Here is a 20,807-nt window from a genome sequence, read left to right as displayed (position 1 = left end):
TAGGGAGTTTCCTGGGAAGGGGGCAGGCCCAACGACCCTAGGTTTTCTGATATTCATTTTCACACCTCCTTTTTTTTGTACTGCAATCCCACTGTTATCGTCAAGTCTTGGGTTATGTCTGTTGGACATGTCCACCTTGTATTATCTATATTTCATGGACTCGAGGGAGGAAACTGAAAATACTGCAGCCTGATGGCAAAATAAAATTGATACTGCTTGAAAAAGCCCAGGGCTTCATAGCACAGAGCTAAGAAGTTGGTGTAACCATTTTGAGTATTGAGCGCGGTCCCGGTTCTTCCATAGAGGTGGTAGGTGTTAGGGGAGGTGGAATGAGAGCACTGTGAAGGTGAATGGCAGCAGGAAAGCAGCAGGAGTGGATGTGAAGCCAGCTCGTGGAGCAACATCTCCTGTCTGCAGGAGCACTCAGCAACAGGACACTTGAATCTCTGGGAGGTTACCTTAAGGAGGGTTTACGAGCCTCTCCTTGAGAAAGGCTGGGAAACAGAAAGGAATGGAGGAAATGGGAGACCTCAGGTTTGTATCTGCTGGGCGTTCAAAAGAAAACATAATATTGGTGCTGTCTTTGGCAGGACAGAGGAAGAAAGTGTAAAGGAAGAAACGGGCAATGCCTACACTTCATCAAGTTAGATGACCTGGAAATCTTTGTTGCAGGTCAAATATTGAAAGTGAGTCAAATGGCCATGTCCAAATGCATAGATGGTTGGCCTTATATAGGCCAAAATATATGTTTAATTCACTTAGGTTTTTCTATCTTGTTTCAAAATTGGTGCTCCACTGAAAGTCAAAATTAACTGGTCCATTATAACCATAATTTAAAACACCATGTTTGATAGCGCTGAGAACAACTTAGTTTCTTTGGATCAAAGATTTTCCAAATCCCCATGGCAAACATTAAGAAATTTAGGAAACATATAATTTAATTTTAAAATACTAATCATATCTGTATACCTTTTCTGCAAAATGTTAACTCAAATAATGGCAGCTCATTTCAGCCTCAAACACTTCAAAACAACAACAAAAAGAAACATCTTTTCGCAAAGTAAGAAGAACCCAAACTTTTGGCTCTCTACAACCTGTGAGCTGACTTTACAATTCTTCATCACTATCCATGCCTTCTCAGGCCACTTAACTATTTTTAGAAGTAGACAGTGTTGCTGATAATGCATTATATCCTACAAGTTCAACCTTTGCAAATCATGCCATCCAGGGCAGCTGACTTGGTGAGCAAACTCTCCATGGTCATTTAGAAATATGACCTGTCTAGTCAAGGTTACAAAGAATTTTTTCCCCCTCAGTACACAATGCAGTTAAATATTACCTGTATGTTTCACGTAACTTTGTGAGATTATTGAAAGTTTGTATTTTCAAATTCCTCTGACTGATCAAATTCAAATAAAAATGAAAATAAAGGTTTATCTATGTATGTAAATACTAAGAAATAATCCTTTTTGTTTTGTTTCGTTTTGTTACAGGAAGAGAGAGTGGGGAGAAATTCTGAGAAAAAATGACTTTTGCTGTTCATTTTCAAAATTTAAAAAAAATTATTTAGAACTATCAGAAATTTACATGTGATAGAATGTTTTATCACAGACTCTGGTACAGGAGATTTCTAGAAGTTAGAAAAATAGAATATTTCTGATGTAGTAGTGAAGGCAAAAATATATATTCCAAGAATTTTTAAACACTAAGTAGAAATAAAACCCATAAAAATGAGTATTGCACATTTTCCTTCCTGGTTTTTATTATTTTGAAATTGGTCCTTCAGCCACCAAGTGGGATGATGGTTTCTGAGTAGTGTTTACTTTTACTTTTGATGACAGCTTTGTCTCCCCCTGTTGTTCAAAATAATAAAATACTGCACTCTGGAAACAGCAAGGCTCTCCCTTTCTCTGGTATTTGTAAGCTGACAAGTAGACAGACACCCTCTGAAGTTTTATGCCTGCTGTGTTTTCCTCCTTGCTGCAACAAGAAGAGCTTTTTCTTTTAACCTCGCTGTCTTTGAAGAAGTGACTCAGACATATTCATGGCCTCTAAAGGTAAGAGTAAATATAGGCAGCTATTAATTTTTTCCTTACATTATTACTGAAAATATACAGTTGTAAGGGTGTTTCAGTTGGTAAGACTGTCATTTAGAGCTTCTGAACGTTGAAATTTTTAACTTTGAACTCCAAGGAGCATGTTGCATTAAATTAAAAAAAAAAAAACTCTATCTGATAGAATGTAAAAGTTAAGATGTAAACAATGTTTTCGTTATCATACATATAAACCTGGTGACAATGAGAAAAGCTGCAGAGCAAAATTTAAAGTGGGAATATTTAATGCCAAACATAAAAGACAAGTTGATATTTCCAGTTTAAAGGGATTTGTAGAAAACTTTTCACACATTACGTTAAAAAGTGTTAAAGTACAGTTCAATATTTTTAAATGTCCCATTGTTGTTTAAAATATGTGACACAGCCATTTATTATAGAGAATTAAATGTGTTTTTGGGTAATCCTAGTAAATTTTAATTCACTAGAAGTAAACATTTCTGAACTATGAGGCAAAAATCTTTCAAAATTTCTTTGATGGTAAGTTATATCTAAAAAGCCAACAGAAACTAACTAAGCAAGCAGATTAATTAAAGACTTTGGGAGGGGTAACTGATAAGTTGTCCTCAAATCCCTAAAACGGTATACATATCATTAGTGTTGCGTCACTTAAAGAACTTCTCAGAAGACAAGGGATGTGCTTCTTTTAGGTAATGGGTTGCAATCTCACAAGAAATACTTGTGAAATGATATAAAAATGAAATGATAATGTATTTTCTTTCCATTATCAGAAGAAACCATTAAACTCTAGGCTCTAATGAAAAGTTTTACCACGAAGAATTATGATTAGTATAATTGGTGGAAATCTTTTAACTAATTATAAATAGGATAATAGAGTCCACAATTTAAAATATCCTAAATGAAACTAATGATCCATTCAGAGAAACGTGTGCTTATTTGCTTCCTGCATCAAAATAGACTCAGATGCTATTTAATTTGGAACAAAGGAAGTAATTTTTTCACTTTTTTGTCAACATGTAGTGTATACCAGTCCCTGAGTACCACTGGGGAAGCTCAAACTGTAAAATATAGACATACAACATCAAAATCATGAATTTTAATATATGTGTGCTTCATTTTTATATTTGAAAACAAACAAACAAAATCTTGGCAAGTTCTTTCTTTCATTTAAGACTGACACTACGACTTAGTCCAAAACACTTCATCACTATATCAAATAAGAGTTACAGCAACAACTGTAGCTGGTAAGGTAAAGAGTTGCAGAGTACGTGAAATATTTATAAGCTAGTTATACATTTTTAAAAGAGTAGATAGAAATTCAAAGCGGGGTAGGAATTCAAAGGAGTTCCTTCTTCATCTGGTAGTCTGAGTCTTTGAAGAAACTTGTGACTAGAAAGCAATATTATGATCAAAATATGATTAATCTACCAAAAAAGCAGTGATGTTCAGTAATGATAAGGGCTCAAGACTAAACTTAGAGGTAAAACTTCAGGTAGGAAACTAACATTCTTTCTGCAACCCACTCAAAATATTTAACAGGTGAAGTGGGTTAAATATCTGTGAGCGGTCCTATACTAAAAAATGAAGTTTCCTTTTGATTTAGAAATCTGGTTTTAGGGGGCAAGTCAGTTTATCATCATTATTTACCTAACCTAATTTTATGTCTTTATTATTATTTTGTGTCTTTATTACTACTATTTGAATATATTTAAAGACATTATTTATAAACATTATAATGTCATGATGTTCTCTGGCCATGAATCTGTATTTGCAATTAGCATTTTCCCAGGGAATACAGGCTAATTGGACATTTCACACATTTCGTAGCCAGTTCAATCAACACCACTAAATCAAAGGACAGTCCAGATACCAGATGCCATTAGAACTGAGGAAATATTTGTGTGGTTTGGAGTCCCCTGGTTTAGTATAAATAAACACAATTTAAGAACAGGTTGGTCTCAAACTTTCTTTTAAGTTTGAGAAAAAAAAAATAGGAGTTGCCAGGATGATTTAAACTAAGCAGAAGCTTCAGTTTAGATCTTCAAAGGCTGTGCTGCTCCAATGTGAGCTTAAATCCCAGGAGAGCAAGCAAGTAACCTCAGAATGGTGATCCCAGCAGTCTCTGACCGAGCCTCTACTCCCCAAATAAAGACTTTGGGCTTGGACATGATATGCTCTGGGCCCCAGTGCATTAATGCCTCTGCACCTGCCGTGAAATCTAAGGACCTAAAGACCTGGGTCAGAAACGTAGAGCCACTTGTCAGACACTCGGTAATCTACCACATTTTTCACAGCAAAAGAGTTTACAAGATAAAATTGGACTAATCTGCTAATCTTTTCAACAATAAAATTGGCAATAAGAATCTAATAACATTCTATCAGTTATTATTAGAAATTAATCCCTACATGTTTTTTTTTCATTGAAGGATAAAGTCTGTATAGTTAAGAGCATAAAAGGCACCAAACTTAAGCTCTATGATTTTTAACATCAGGATGAACTTGTGTAACCAAGGTCAAGATATAGACCATTTCTGGCACCTCATAAAGTTCCCTTTCTCTCAATAGCCACACACCTCCACTCCCAAGATGAACCACTATTCTGAATTTTATCATTATGAACTCGTTTTCCCCAGATCACGATTTTGTCTGAAAGTCAATGATAGCAGTGCTTTTGGCACGAATGCCAAAGAAAGGTGTTTGTTGCCTTTTACTATTTTCTGGTTGTGATTGCTACAGTGGCCATTTGCTCCTCTTCCAAATCCGACATGGCGTTACAAAGTCTTCCTCTCAGTTTACTCAGTTACTCGCTTTTGAGAAGGGGTTCTCAAGAACAAGAGGCATTCTAAAGCCTGTATCCTTTGGTTCTGCCCCAAATGTGAGAGTAGTTCAGGATGGGGGCCTTTGGGGAAGCAAATTGCTAGCATATTATCAGTATGGAGTTCTAATTGCATGGGCCCAAAAAATGTTTGTTTCCATTTGGTTCTACCCCTGAAGTACGTCCAAATTCTGAATGTCACAGACCCATATAATCTTAAGAGATCCATCTCAGTCTAGTCCCACAACCTTACGGTTAAATAAATAAATGAATCATGTGGCAATTAATGTCCCTCATTAACACCAAACGTACACAGGACCTTAAAGAGCCAATCATTACTAGAAACAGTTCATGCCAGTGTCCAAAGGACCACTCCTTAGGTGCCTGTTTTCCTTCACCAGTGTTTGTTTTTTTGTGTGTGTGTTTTTTTTTAATTCCTCTCAGGGCTCATCCAGGCGATGCTTGGGAGGCGATGGATGAAGAGTGCTTATGCAAATCTTTGTGCTGTTGTTATAAATTTCTTCCTCATACTAATCCAGAATCAGTTTCCTTGTCCTTACCATTCATAGGTCTTTAAAATAGTCTAAATTACTTATCTTCATAATGTCCCCTCTGATATGTGAAAACACCTATTATGAACCTTGCTCCACACCCACACTGAATCTAAAACAGCAAAGTGTAAACCAAATGAATGCACATGTGAGAACTCTATGACAATTTGGCTTAATAAAGATGAGAAATGAAAACACTGATAGTCTTTGAAAAAAATAATGGTATCTACTGAGAGAGATGGACAAATGGCAGTCCTGTGAGAAGGGACAAATAATAGTAGAAAGGTAATAAAGTATATTTTTAACAAAGAGTTTTGCATGCACCACTTACAGGTCTTATGCATAATATCACAGAGGCTCCAGACTAATTCAGTGTAAACAGTAAGTGTCCAAATTTTAACCTAAGAGATAATTGAAATAGGAACAATTTTACCCAGCAATAATATAGAAAACAGGTGATTATGTAAATAATTAAAGCCAAACATTTTAGAATTCTGTAATTGTTTTATCCTTTGTAGTGCTGGGTGACCTACAAAGGGATTCACACTGTCAAAAATTTTTTGGATGATTTTATACCAAACACTGAGAAATCAAAGCTAAATTACATATTACTGCCCTTAAGAAGCTCATAAATTAGTTACAAATATTCTCATAGTATATAGAATTAACCCATTAGTTCTCAAAGTATATATCATCAGATCAGCAGCATTAGTTTACCTGGGAAATAATTAGAAATGCAAATTCTCAAGCTCCACCCCCACTCCAACAACTGAATCAGAAAGTCTGGAGTGTGGCCCAGCAATGTGTGTTTTAATAAGCCCCCAAGGTGGTTCTGATGCAAGCTAAAGTACAAGGACCACTGAATTAAATCTAGCCATACAGTATGATTGATAAAAAGAGACAACAATCTTTGGAAATTATGAGGCACCTTCATAATACTTGAGGAAGGGAGAATATGCTTGAAAGTCATAATTATGACTCAAAACCTATGTCTAAGGTTATCCTTTTATGAGCAGAGTATATCTAGTTCCTTTTGCCATTGATTTTCCTTTTGTAGTGTATAATCTTTCAGCTCTTTGAACAGAAGTTTCACTTGCCTTCAAGAAATAGATTTTCTAAAATCATTTATTTTGCCCAAATTATCCAACTTTTCTCACAACTACCTCTGGCAGTCTTCCCCATTCCTCTGTCTCTGCCTTCAGGGTCCAGTGGTGGTGACAGTGACGTAGGGAAAATGAAGGAGAGAGCACTAAAATGACAGCCCACTGTAGGAGATACTCTACCCTCAGAATTAAGAAGAAGCAAGTATTATAAGACAAACTAAATAAAGTGGCCTACATTTAAATATAGGCTGGGATTGTCCTTCTCTTGCAGATGCACAGAACCAAAGAAGCAGAGGGCTGCTTGATTTTCTTCCAGGAGCTTCAGACCCAGACCGTGGCCTTCACATCTCACCTTCCAATCAAGGGAACCAAGTATGGCAGCGGGGTCCCCCTCCACCAGGGAGTCTCCCTCCTGGTCTAGAATATTTAAGCCAGGTGCTTTTATCTCTCTATCTCTATGAAGTTTTTCCCCTTAAAATGAATTTACACTTGGTTTCTTGCCTTGCAATCAAGGTTGAAGAACTTTAACAGAAAACTTACTGAGAAAAGCATGAAATTATAAAATCTGTCTTTTATTTATTTCTATTATTTGGGAAGAAACTTATGTTTTATGACCACTTCTAATTTCCTTATTTATTTGACAGAGGGAAAAGACTAAACATTTTTGATTGAGCTGTTTAGCACATTTATCCTTTTTCTGCTCATTGCTCAGTGTCAGCAAATTTATTTTGGAGGAACTAACATGTTTAGTCACCTACAGCTATTTAATTAAACGCTATTGAGTACCTGTTATAATCAAGGCACATAAATGGTATAAAACCTAGTCCCTCTCACCGAAACGTTCTGCAGCCGCACTGGCAAAGACAAAAAATGTTGACAAAAAATGCAAGACTGGGTACTACAGCCAGATAAGCACACAATTTTAATTTGTGCAGGTGTACAGAGAAGAGAAAGGTTGCTAAAGATCAGAGTACTCAGGAAAGATTTCTGCAGTGAGCTGAGAGTTCAATATCTTCAACTCAATCTCAAAAGGGGGACAGAAATCCAAGAGAAGTCAAGCTATCAAGTTAGCATCATTGTCTTCTGATGCTGTTGCATCTCTGGGCCAATTTGCTTGAAAGGTCATATTATTATCAGGTATAGTCACTGTTTTAGTCATTGGAGGGTAAGCAACGATTCAAGCCTTATAACAAATCAATCAAGAAATATCATCATCTGAATTCTATGGCATGTAAATAGCAATTGATATTTACGTATATTATTGTTGCTTTGTATTCATCCTACAAAAGATTAGAAATACACTTACACTAATATTGAGATGTCAGCACATCTGCTGCAATTTTCAGCTTATTTGGCACTCTTTCAAACTATAAAGTCTATCTCCTTTATCAAAATCAAATCTCTGTGTTAATTCCCTTAAGGTGCAAGAGATTTCTGTTATGCCTGATAGGGTTTAAGCTGCACGCAGCATATGTTCCTGGGAAAATGTTTATAATTGCAGATGCCTTCTCCAGAAACCCACTGGCAGACAAATGTACTTCAGAGACTGGAGAGCTCAGGGAGATATGTAAAAGAGCTGGAAAAGCTAACCTACCATCTTCCATCTGCAGAAAGGATCAGCTGTAATAGCTGACTAGAGTTGATTAACTGCTGCAAGCTGTTTGGGAATGTTGTCAGACAAGGTTTCGCCAAGTATAAACATGATATAGCAGTGCCAGAGGGCTGAGGTTTGATGATCACATATGGTCATCACATATTCTTCTTCCATCCATGAATGATGACACACCCGCAGCCAGATGCTTGACATGAATACGCTTTTTTCGTATTTGATAGAGAAATGAACCCATTGGCCTCAGTTCTAAAATGAAGTCAATTTTCCAAACGTATACCTTTGGTAATCTTTTTCAGAAAACAAAAATATGCCACAAATTGGGGGATGTTTTACTTCAAAGGGAAAGAAAATTTACAATCTTTTATTAAAAGAACACTTATTTGCTTTAAAGTGGTGCCTATAGGACAGGATGAATGCACATTTTAAAAGTGTAATGCTACTAGTTTGTAAGAAACATATATACAAAGAATCTTGTGAGTTAACTTTCATCTAAAACCACAAGATTAAATAAAATTATGAACATTTGAAAACAGTACATGCTTCAATAAACAAACAGGAAAACATTCGATAAAAATCCTTCTAAATTAAAAAACAATGTAAAATTTTTAAAAATCGTCTATTCTCCTTTAATCAAGACTATCCAATGGCTACTGAAAATAATGTTTCCATTAACAATTTGAAAATAAATTCCCCAATGGAGCGTATATATACATTTATGTGTGTACATGTATGTATATACATATATGTTGTTCATGTAGGTTAAACCTAAGAATAAAACCAATACATTCTCTTTCCAGATTGGAGTAACATGTTCATAATAGTCAATAACATTTTATTCTATAAGCATCAAAAGATTATTATAATTTAGTCACCTATAGGTGAGAGTAGTGAGTTAAAGTCTACAAAGATACATGTAAAGATCCCATTTATTTTGAAGTACATATATTAAATGCATCAATGATACTTGTAAACCTGATAAGTTATACATGAGAATTGATTCTTAGCTACACACCCAAGGCTGTAATTAGGTTTCCATTCTATAGCTTTCATACTTCAGGAGTCCTTTACTTGCCCTGACACCTGAATATGTGACACAATCTGCTTAGACTTCCCAACAATTCCTAGTTCATCAATTAATAGCAAAAGATGAAATGGACTCTTTTGGACCATGGTTTATAAGTGGCCTGGGGCTACTTAAAGGAAACTACAAGAACAACCAAAACTAAGACCCTCAAATCCGGGAGGTTTGCCCACAGCGACAGATCCAGTCAAATGTTATTACAGAGGATGGGTGAGTAAAAGAGTAAACAGGGAGGAAAGGTACTCAGAAGTCCCATAGCATCACTTAAGAACTGTTTCTCCCAGTTGCCAAGATTAGTTTAGCGAAGCTAGTAGAGCAGAGTAGAGAGCACGTCAAAATCAGCGGCATTACTGCCTGGGTTCAAATCCCAGTCTAAGCACTTATTGGTAAACGCTCTGTGATCTTGAGCAAACTACTTTCTCTCTTTGGGATTGTTTCCTCACATGTAAAATGTAATGATATCTAGCTTTCTGATGTGAGGACTAAATCAGACACTATGTCAAAGTATCTGGCACAGTGACTACCTCATGGTAGTCATTAAGTAAACAATTGCTATTATTAGATATTAGAGAGGCACAACTTCCCTTTTCAATTAATAGTCCCTAAATTTCAAGGCTGAAACTTGACCTATGACACAATTAGCCAAAGTTCCTAAACTCAAACTTTACTTCTGCCCCACTTCTTCCTCTCTAAATTACTCCTACATAGATCCACTGCTAAATAATCGTACACATCCTTTTTGAAGCTTACCTCTTCTTTTTCCTCAACACTCCATTTTCCTCAAAAGAGAAGAGAACTAACAATACTACACAACAAAGACCAATTTGAATATTTTTTTTAAGTTTTTTGTCATAGTTGTTAAAATATCTTAGAATATCTTAAATCATAAATTTTGGAAAAAATATTTTTGTGAATCTTGAAAAGGGGGCCATGTGCATTTTTATCAATAATTAGATTAAAGAGAAGAAAGTGAAATTAGTTTTTACCTCCACCTCAGAATGTACAAGCAGAGTGAAGGAAATAAGGTAACTTCATATTTTCTGCATTTGTGATGCCCAATCAATTCCAAATGTTAGTAATGATTACTTTCACTTAAAAGTTATCAGTCAGCTTACTAATGTGAAGGAAGAATAAAGTAAAGAAAATGTTAGGACAAAATAGAAAATGAAGCATTCAAATGAAGCACAATAGCAACAAACAGCATTGTGTCCAGTGTTCATGATTTTACCTTAGTGAATCTTCAAGTACTGAATATCAAAATTTAAATATACACAAATAAAATTCCTTCTAAGAACCTATTAAATATTTCCATTAAAAAACAATTAGTATCGTATTCTGTTTAATAAGTCACTTCTCAACTGTGGCTACTTTATCTCTATAAATTAACTTCATTTCTAATTACACAGGCAAGTTTTACTATGTCACGCATTTAGTGGCTTAACTCTTTTCTGCTTAAATTGGTATTTTGTTGGCATCGGCAGGAGTCCTGGTTTCTTTTCCCCTAGTCCAAAGGAAAATGTGAACGAGAAAATTTTAAAGAATAGCCTTTTGCGGTTTTAACAAAGGCATTTCGTCACTGTGAGGACTGAGTTACTGCATGACAGAGTGAAAGGAGAGTTAAGACAGAGCGGAGAGGCCAGGCACGCAGATCATTATTTTTTGTTTCATTTTGGTTCACTTCTTTTGGGGGGGGTGCATAAAATCTTATACATTCTTATTCAGAGACTGTTTAAAAATATTCTCAAAAGTATTGTTTCCAAGAGCTACACTTTCATCTGATTACCACAGAAAAAACACAGAGCTAATCACAGTTCCTATTCTTATTCTGGGTAATTCTGCCTTGAAATTTTCAGGGTTCTTGTAATTTTTTATTTTTACTTGAATAAAAACCATGTTGTCTTCTTTTTAAAATGTGAGCTGTTTTCAACCATTTCCCCCATAGAGAACATGAAAATCACCTAATTTCATGTAGTCTAGTAAACAGGTTAATAGTAATAGCTGCAAAGCTTTTCAAAGACCTGTGATGTAATACTTTTTATTTCCTTTATGTCATCTTTTAACAGTTAGACCTGATAATTATACATCAGCAGGTGGAGCTTCTTGGAAGTAAGTATATTATATTCTATAATTATTAAAACTGTTGAACTGTTTTAAGTTTCAGAAGTTTCTTTACATCTAAATATTTTATAAATGATAAAGTTAAATGCTTAGGATAGAATTAGGTTAAAAAGAGCACTAGGTCTATTTTTTAAAAAAATATTGAAAGTAAAATCATTAGTCTGATATAAATACAGATAAACCTAAAAGCATAAAACTCCCTAAGTCTTTGATGATATTGTCATTAAGAATCTAACATTATTATTATCTTTTTAATAAATTTATTTATTTATTTATTTATTTTATTGGCTGTGTTGGGTCTTTTTTTGCTGTGGACGGGCTTTCTTTAGTTGCGGTGAGTGGGGGCTATTCTTCATTGTGGTGCGTGGGCTCCTCATTGCCGTGGCTTCTCTTGTTGCAGAGCACGGGCTCTAGGCGCATGGGCTTCAGTAGTTGCAGCACATGGGCTCAATAGTTGTGGCTCATGGGCTCTAAACGCAGGCTCAGTAGTTGTGGCACATGGGCTTAGTTGCTCCGCGGCATGTGGGATCTTCCTGGAGCAGGGATCGAACCTGTGTCCCCTGCATTGGCAGGCAGATTCTTAACCACTGCGCCACCTAGGAAGCCCCCTCTAACATTATTTTTAACCTTAAAGTAATAAAGCTATTTGGTCATTTCCATGGGCACTAATAATTTAAATTTTCTTAACTATTTCAGACATGGAAATCAAGGTTGAGACTAATAACAAAAAACTATCAAAACAAAATTCTACTGTTTTATCATATTGTCAATGATTCATCAAATAGCCAAATCACTTAACAATACACAAATTTACAATGATGACTTCTCAAATTACGTGAATATTTTTTGTCCTTAATATTCTATATTACTCCTGAACAAGGTCAAAATTGTAATAAATAGATAGCATGCAGCTGTAGATATAGTACCAGATAGTGATTTTAGACAAAATCATTACTATCACTGTGCGTTGTCCCAGTAAATTCCATAATGATAGAATTATTATTTGCGTATTTGGTTCTTCTTTACAGCATTGCTTTCCTAGTTGAAAAGTGGTACTGCATATGTCCAAGTAGATCATATATCTAGAATCAAAATTTATTAATTGCGCAGCTTTGTTCTCAGAGTTTATTTTGGCTAAATCCTCAAAATTTCAAGCATGGAAGTAGATTTGTCTGAAGAAGATTCTATATATTTAATAACTGATCACTCTGTTATCTTTTAATAACACCACCCTTTTTACTTCTATAAAGGTTTAAGAGTAAGCAACAGCATGATTTTGATAATTTTATTTTTTGCTCCATTAGTGATACTTGGCACTGAGACCTCTAACAAATATGAGATTAAAAACAGCTTGGGACAAAGAATTTACTTTGCAGTGGAAGAAAGCATCTGCTTCAATCGTACTTTCTGTTCCACACTGAGATCCTGCACTCTGAAGATCACTGATAACTCAGGTCGAGAGGTGATTACAGTCAACAGGCCCTTGAGATGTAACAGCTGTTGGTGCCCTTGCTACCTACAAGAGGTCAGTCATTGATCTGGGTGTGCTTGTATTTTTCCATGTTTGAAAAGATTAGCAATTATTTCCTTCATAAATGGCATTCATCTGGAGATATGGGGCAACTAACCTTTCAAATAGTTGAATTAGAATGTTGCTCCTCTAGGATCAAAACAGCTTGAAGATTTGGTGACTCACTAATTTTTTTTTTCCTTTCCAATCAAAAACTGTAGTGGCTTCCACAATGTTAATTGGTGGAGATGGCTCATGCATCATGTAAATGAGACACATCCTCCTGAATGTCTGCATTAGCCACATAATTATAATACCTATAAGTTCCACCATTAAGCAAATCTACCCTTTGTCTTCTATTATTGGTGCAAAATTCAGGGAGTGCTGAGAGATACTAAACTCTTCCAAAGTATTCTCTTGGGTAGGTATCATTTTTAGTACAGAATCTCACATTCTATTCACCTATTTATGACAAAGCTCAAGGTTTAGAAAAGACTATGTTCTAGAGGGAATCATTTGATTATTATGTTTCAATATATAATAGATTTTCATTACTATTTAATAGATCTATAGTAATAACTTTCATTGACATGAGTTAAGTTGATACAGAACATATGATTACATTGATGTCTAATATAATGACACCTCTATATAAGTTAGAAGGAATAGATTTCACTCTATATTTTGCAATTCAGAAAACTGGGGCTTAGAGAGTGGAGGTGCCTTATCTATGACCACACATCTAGAAAATACCATAAATGGGACTTGATCCAGGTGTCTATTCAAGCCCAAGTTTCTCTCTTGAGGACCTATGTATAAATAGTCTACTTAGCGCAATGGGAAATAAATATTAACATGGAACTCTCCTTAATTAGAGAAGTTTCTAACAACATATATTGAAGCTAATTCTCCAACTGTTTATAGGCAATTACTTAGCTAAGTGATAGGATTGCTAAGGTACTCATATAAGGAGCCCAGGAATTTTTATCCTTTTACTGGGGCTATTCAAGATCTAATATGCCCTAAGATGCTAAACTTAGAATAATCCAAAATATATATGCCCATTTGAAAATTTCTGATAATTGATGTTTTATTTCAAAGTAGCCCCATGTCAGATAAATCAAACATAAAATGCATCCTAATACCAATTAATATAGGTTTTAATTTGGTTAAAATCAAATCAATTTCTTTAAAAAAGATCCTAGAACCAATCTATATAATTCTAAGAAGTCTTGTTGAAACCACCGTTGTGTATAAAGAAACATTACGGACATGCACATAAGACTATGAACTTAACAAATAAGAAAAGACAAAAGGAGATCAGATGATGGAGAGTTGGTTTGATTTTCTCCAACAAACACATGAAAAGATGCTCAACATCACTAATAAGTAGAGAAATGCAAATCAAAACCACAGTGAGTATCACCTCACACCAGTCAGAATAGCCATCGTCAAGAAATCTAGGAACAATAAATGCTAGAGAGGGTGTGGAGAATAGGGAACCCTCTTGCACTGTTGGTGGGAATGTAAGTTGGTACAGCCACTATGGGAAACAGTATGGAGATTCCTTAAAAAACTAAAAGTGGAATTACCATATGACCCAGCAATCCCACTACTGGGCATATACCCAGAGAAAACCATAATTCAAAAAAAAGACACATGTACCCCAATGTTTACTGCAGCACTATTTACAATAACCAGGACATGGAAGCAACCTAAATGTCCATCAACAGATGAATGGATAAAGAAGATGTGGCACATATATACAAGAGAATATTACTCAGCCATAAAAAGGAATGAAATGGAACTATATGTAATGAGGTGGAGAGACCTAGAGTCTGTCATACAGAGCGAAGTAAGCCAGAAAGAGAAAAACAAATACTGTATGCTAATGCATATATATGGAATCTAAAAAACGGTACTGATGAACCCAGTGGTAGGGGAAGAATAAAGATGCAGATGTAGAGAACAGACTTGTGGACATGGGGAGAGGGAGGAGGGGAAGCTGGGACAAAGTGAGAGTGTAGCACTGACATATACCCACTACCAAATGTAAAACAGATGGCTAGTGGGAAGCTGCTGCATAGTACAGAGAGATCAATTCGATTATTGGTGATGACCTAGAAGGGTGGGATAGGGAGAGTAGAAGAGAGGCTCAAGAGGGAGAGGATATGGGGATATATGTATAAATTCAGCTGATTCACTGTTATACAGCAGAAGCTGGCACAACAGTGTAAAGCAATTATACTCTAATAAAGATCTGAAAAAAAATAAAAGCAAACAATGTTCACCATTTTCACCCACTTCCAGCTTATTTTACAAAGTATTTGACTACATAAATATGTTGAAATACAATATTATGGACAATAAAGAAATTAGGGGAATGGAGGATAATGGGGTAAAATACTAAAGTCAGCCCTGAAAATTTAAATGCTATTCTTTAAAGCTTTGGACAAAATGAAACAGAAATCAAATTGGTGTGTAACAACTGTAACTCTGCAAGAAGTATTTGTTTGTAATTGATCACAGAGAAGACAGAAGCTGACAATCCAAAGAGAAAAAAATTCGTAATAATCAGTATGAGGCTTAAAAATAGATATGTGCTGTGACAACAACTGAGAGAGAATAAATATGAAGAAACTCCTAGGAAACAGCTTCAATGCTTGACCAACTATTGTACTTGGAACAAAAATGGCAAAGAAGTCAGAGTCCCAGGGCCAGAAAACAGCTCTGGGATAGGTTCTCCTCCAAGAAGGAAGGTCAAAGACAGAGACTTTTAGTGCAGAACACATACCTACAGAGTGAATTTCTTTGTTTCTATAAATTATAAAAAAAAATATAACATAGAAGCAGATATTTAGAATCTTTTATATATTGTGTAGAAGTAAGCTGACATTATAGGAAACAAAATACAATAACCAAAGGAAATCTTGTTTTATTATTATTTCTTCTTACAGTTAGAAATCCAAGCCCCTCCTGGTACTATAGTTGGTTATATTGCACAGAAGTGGGACCCCTTTCTGCCTAAATTCACAATCCAAAATGCAAACAAAGAAGATATTTTGAAAATTGTTGGTCCTTGTGCAACTTGTGGCTGTTTCGGCGATGTGGATTTTGAGGTATGAATTAACAAAATGAAGAACCTTTTCACTTAGGTCCTGATTTTTTGCAACATAATTCAATTTTTAAAAAGTTCAAATCATGAAATATCTCTGAAATAAATTTAGAAAATGATATATTTGTAAAATAATGTAATAAGTAACACTGTACATGCCAATAATAACTCATAATTCCAGAGACAGTCAGTTCAAGAATTTTTAAAACATACTACAAAAATGTGATTTATGTGGAATTACAGTACCTATGGTATAAAGCAAATATATTTAGTTTAAACTCACCGAAATTACATCTTCTTTCCTATATCCCTAGTGGTAACATATCCCAGTTCTGATCTCAAGAGCACACTCCATTAAAATATCATTACTTTAAAGCTATGTTTGTAAGACTTGCTAACTTCATTTTGTAAAACAATCTATTATCATATAAACATATTTGTGTAAATTGAATGTTAAAAAACAATAAGTACTGGCAAATTCAATGTGTAAAAATATGAACTATCTTAACAGATTTTCCTAGAAATATATCTTATATTTGATGTATTTCTTTTTCATTTATTCACTTCATTCATTCATGTATATCCCACATAAGTTATTAAGTTTGCAGGATTTCAGGGAACACTATTCACCTAGAATACAATGTACATTTTGCAAAATGAGCTATTATAACCCCATCGCACTCCAAAAAGACTTGGCATAACTTTCCTAAGAGTAAAGGATAAAAATATGCCCTGTGATTGAGGAGAACTTAAGAGTTTTAGTATTCATGGTCTAGAGATGGCCTAAGTAACTTTCTCTGTTTTCTATCTTCTACTCCCATACAGAAAATGAAAGTTTATATTGAATCACTTTCAGCCTTTGAATGAGAAACAGGGCAAGCAAGTGAACAGTGGATAAAGTTTAACTGTAGATTCCTTCTTGCTGAAAAGAACTATACATTTTAATGCCAAGTTAGTCTGGATTTCCTGTGTGGTACATTAGCCCAGAGAATTTTTCAAATAAAAAACAGGACTTAGGGTTAGTTATAAAGGAATGACCTAGTAAATTTCTGAGTATAATATAAATGAAATTAAGCAATGATTGATAATATTTAAACACATATTAGTAACTATAAAATCAACAATAAAAATTTAAAAGGTTATAAATTATATTTAGAAATTGATTTTTTCTAAAAAATGTCCTCTAAAATCTTTCTCAAAAATACTTGTTTTTCCTTTTTCTTTCTTTTTTCTTTTTCTTTTCTTTTTTTTTTTTTTTTCAGATGAAGAATTCAGGTTTAATATCTGAACTTTAGGTAAAGGAATTACCACCCATAGTTAGACTATGCACCTGCTGCCATCTTGTGGCAGCCTGGCCTTAGTTACTTATTGCTATTAAATCCTCAATCTGCATACAAAAAGGAAAAAAAAGGAATCATGATGGATTAAACAAAACTGTCAAGAAAGTAAAATTCCTGAAGAGTAAACTGGAAAGTTGAACCTGCAAACCTACGCTTATATAAAGGAATGAGTACCACCCAATTGTCATTTAAAGATGGTGACTAAAATAATTCCCCTCTCTCATGAAGTTAAGCACATGAAGAAATGTAAAACCATCTGTTTTAGCTTCAGATTTACAACATGTGATTTTCTTTTCAAAGGTGAAGACCATTAACGAAAAGCTTACCATTGGAAAGATTTCAAAGTACTGGTCAGGATTTGTAAATGATGTCTTCACCAATGCTGACAACTTTGGAATTCAGGTTCCTGCAGATCTAGATGTGACAGTCAAAGCAGCCATGATTGGTGCCTGCTTTCTCTTTGTAAGTGTGGTCTTAAAAAGTAAAGGTGATTTATTTCTTTCCATTTCACTTGTCAGTTACTGTAGAGCCAATCCTGTTTTACACAGCATTTACTCCAAAGAGTAAGCTTTATACATGGAAGGCTAGTTTGGGGCCAACATTCTTTAGAAGTCAGAATGAAGCAGCTTCTACTTCTATTAGGCAGGCCTCCTCCAATGGCCCTCGTATCCCGTCTTCCTCAAGGATTAATGCCCCGTCCACATCCTATTCATCATTTCTCAAAACCTGAGTTACCCTTCTCTTTCAATTTTAATTTAGACTCTTGGCTTATTTTCACATGCACTGAAAAACATGTAAACATAAATATCACATTCTTTATCCCAGGTAAAGTTCAGGACTGTTTAATTGCTTACCAAGGAGTTAGGTGATATTCAGAATGTGAAGACTGCAGTTTTCTTGCCCTTCTAATATGTACATAGATACATCAGTAAGACAGGCATGGGTTAATATGCATCAGTTTCCATTATTACAAATGTATGGTATCTTTGTCCTTTCTTCCCAACTTACAATTTCATTAAACACACTTTCTTCTAGATTGGTGACAGGAGAACAGAAGTCAAGTAATACCTGTGCCAAAGGTACTGGCCTTTGGGCTGGCTTTCCCTGTTCCTGACTTTCCTCCTAATATCTCCCTCACTGCTTACCATTTTCAGTGCACTAACAAAAGCTCACGGAATTTTAAAATAAACCTACATTCTTACTCTCGTATTTTTTTATTTTTCAAGGTTTTAGGATCCTAAATCTTATGGTTATATTAATGTGTGCTGCTGTGGGGGTAAAAAAAAGTGGTCCTATTTACTTAGTCTCTTCTAGAGACACTTGAGAATTATAAACTAAAAATACTTCCCTGCTGACATCACTGATGGATACTTACAGTTTAATTGAAAATATATATTGGGATTTTTTTCTCCAGCAGCTTTAGAGAAACTATTTTAATTTACTGGTTCCCTATCATTGGTAGAGGGAGAATTAATACCTAGAGTGCTAGGTTTTTATACTTACTAAGTCGTCACTTACCCTCAATTCCCATTTTCTAACAAAGTCCAGTCAGTCTTGCCTGTCACCTAACACTCTGTCAATCTCCTTATTGGTTTGGTAAGGCTTTTAATTTGCCACTTCCTGCTCACCGCTTCTACTTTTTGACCATTCAGCATTTCGACACCAAACATGCCAGCAATCACGGGCAGGCATGCACACAAGCGCACGTGTGCACACACGCATGCATGCCCTTTCCCCAAAACCTTAATTTGGCCTTTCTGGTTAAGCCCCCTCCTTAATGTTTATATTAAAAATAGATTATCTTTTATCTGCCCTACTGACCTATTTTATGTAACAAGCTGATGGCAAAAATGCACTGTCAACAGTTCCTGATGCCTGTAAACTGAAGAAGCACTGATCTAGATAACACCCCAGTCATCTGAAAAGATAACTTTTTAACTCCAGGGTCTGAGGGAGAAACATACTCACTGAGACTATCAGACAGCTCCTATCCATTGCTTTTCCCCTCCTTTTTACCATAATCTTATAAAATAGTTGCCCTTTTTTGGCCAATATAGCTTTTAAGATAAACGGTCACCAAGAATTATGTCTTTAATTTTTAAATGCTGTCTCCATTGTATTATCTTGTGGTGAGTGATCTGTAGAAAGCTGTTGGTGTGAGGATACTCCCTGATCCAAACAGCAAAAGTCACAAGTATAACCTAATTATTGGTCTCTTCTTGTTTGAGGCGACCACTGAACAGCCCATAGCTCTGACCCGCTCCCCCACTTCACTCTGGAATAGTTTTCAGTACTTCCTCAGATGACTGCCGAGTTACTGACTACAAAGTCCATGATGATGCGTCTGTCTCTTCCTGTTTAAAGGTCAGAGTCTATTACAACTTTCCACGCTGACCCAGACTGCCCTACAATCTAATTCTAAAAAGTCTTGATCACTCCAGATTTGACTGGTGATACCACACTGATGTAGATAAGGTTTCCAAGTTACTTGCACTCTGCAAATTACACATCTAAGTGTCATGAAGCTAAAAACTTTTTGATGTTTCTCCTCCTGATAAATCACATGTTCCTGGAGCCCCACTGGGAGACATAATTGCTTTATGTAATCAAAGCTCACATGCGGGACTCTTGATCTTAATTGTTGCCTTTTTGTAAATTCACTCATATTCCATTTATTTACTTGTAGGATTTTATGTTCTTTGAACATTCACTGGCTGGATTATAACAAGCAAGATGACAAAAACAATAAAATATGCAGAACACATTTCAGTAAGTAAAAGGCAAGTTTAAATGATCTCTTTCCCTTTGAAGAGGTCTATATTTGACGCTGTCTAATTCTTTTTCATTTTCTTCTAGAAATCCCCTGGGCTCTGGATTTCATTTCTGAGTGGTTTGAGTATTGGCTTTTTTTGTTACAAAATGTTAATTATTACATTTGTTAAAGCATAATGTAATGAAGCAATTATCTGGTTGTCAATTCATGAGAGTGAAAGACAAGACGACTGGCCCTAGCACAGTGTTGCTTTGAGAGATTACCATTCTTTCTTTTTACCCTTTTGAAGTTATTGCATGGTAAGCATGAAAGATGAGAGCTAAGGCTTGCAGCATCACTGATGAAAATTCAATGTTTAGAGAGCACTTTGAAGTTTTTCTGGTACTAGGGCTGGTTACTAATCAAAAGGACTGGATTTCTAAAGTATTTTTTCATAAGTAGTCTTTTTTGCTTTTTTTTATTAACCTTCTTATTGTAGTGAGACATTTTTATGTTATACTGGAAAAGCTAAAAGTTGGGTAAATAATATGTTTAAAGATGAAACGGAAGATAGATGAAATCAATTTGTTTTAGTGGCAGAAGGCATAGTTACATTCCATAGAAAAGATAATATTTACAAAGCAAAGCATGCTTTAAATACATACTTGTGCTAGGGATTTAAATAAACATATTAATAGACTTCGAAGTTAGTATCAATAAAAGCAGTGGTATAGAACA

At 35.2% G+C, this 20,807-nt stretch overlaps 1 protein-coding gene across 1 annotated transcript; it reads left to right on the top strand.

The window, feature by feature from the left end:
* Positions 1–2,044: 2,044 nt before the first annotated feature.
* Positions 2,045–20,042, top strand: PLSCR5 (phospholipid scramblase family member 5). The gene is made up of 7 exons (XM_057739790.1): positions 2,045–2,057; positions 6,813–6,976; positions 11,298–11,340; positions 12,657–12,877; positions 15,820–15,981; positions 17,618–17,779; positions 20,004–20,042. The coding sequence occupies exons 1-7, from the start codon at positions 2,045–2,047 to the stop codon at positions 20,040–20,042; spliced, it is 804 nt and encodes a 267-aa protein (XP_057595773.1).
* Positions 20,043–20,807: the final 765 nt, after the last annotated feature.

Source organism: Hippopotamus amphibius, chromosome 6 (assembly GCF_030028045.1).
Source record: "Hippopotamus amphibius kiboko isolate mHipAmp2 chromosome 6, mHipAmp2.hap2, whole genome shotgun sequence".
Taxonomy (NCBI): Eukaryota; Metazoa; Chordata; class Mammalia; order Artiodactyla; family Hippopotamidae; genus Hippopotamus; species Hippopotamus amphibius.
Note: the sequence above shows the minus strand (reverse complement) of the source record. Positions and strands in the feature narration are given on the sequence as shown.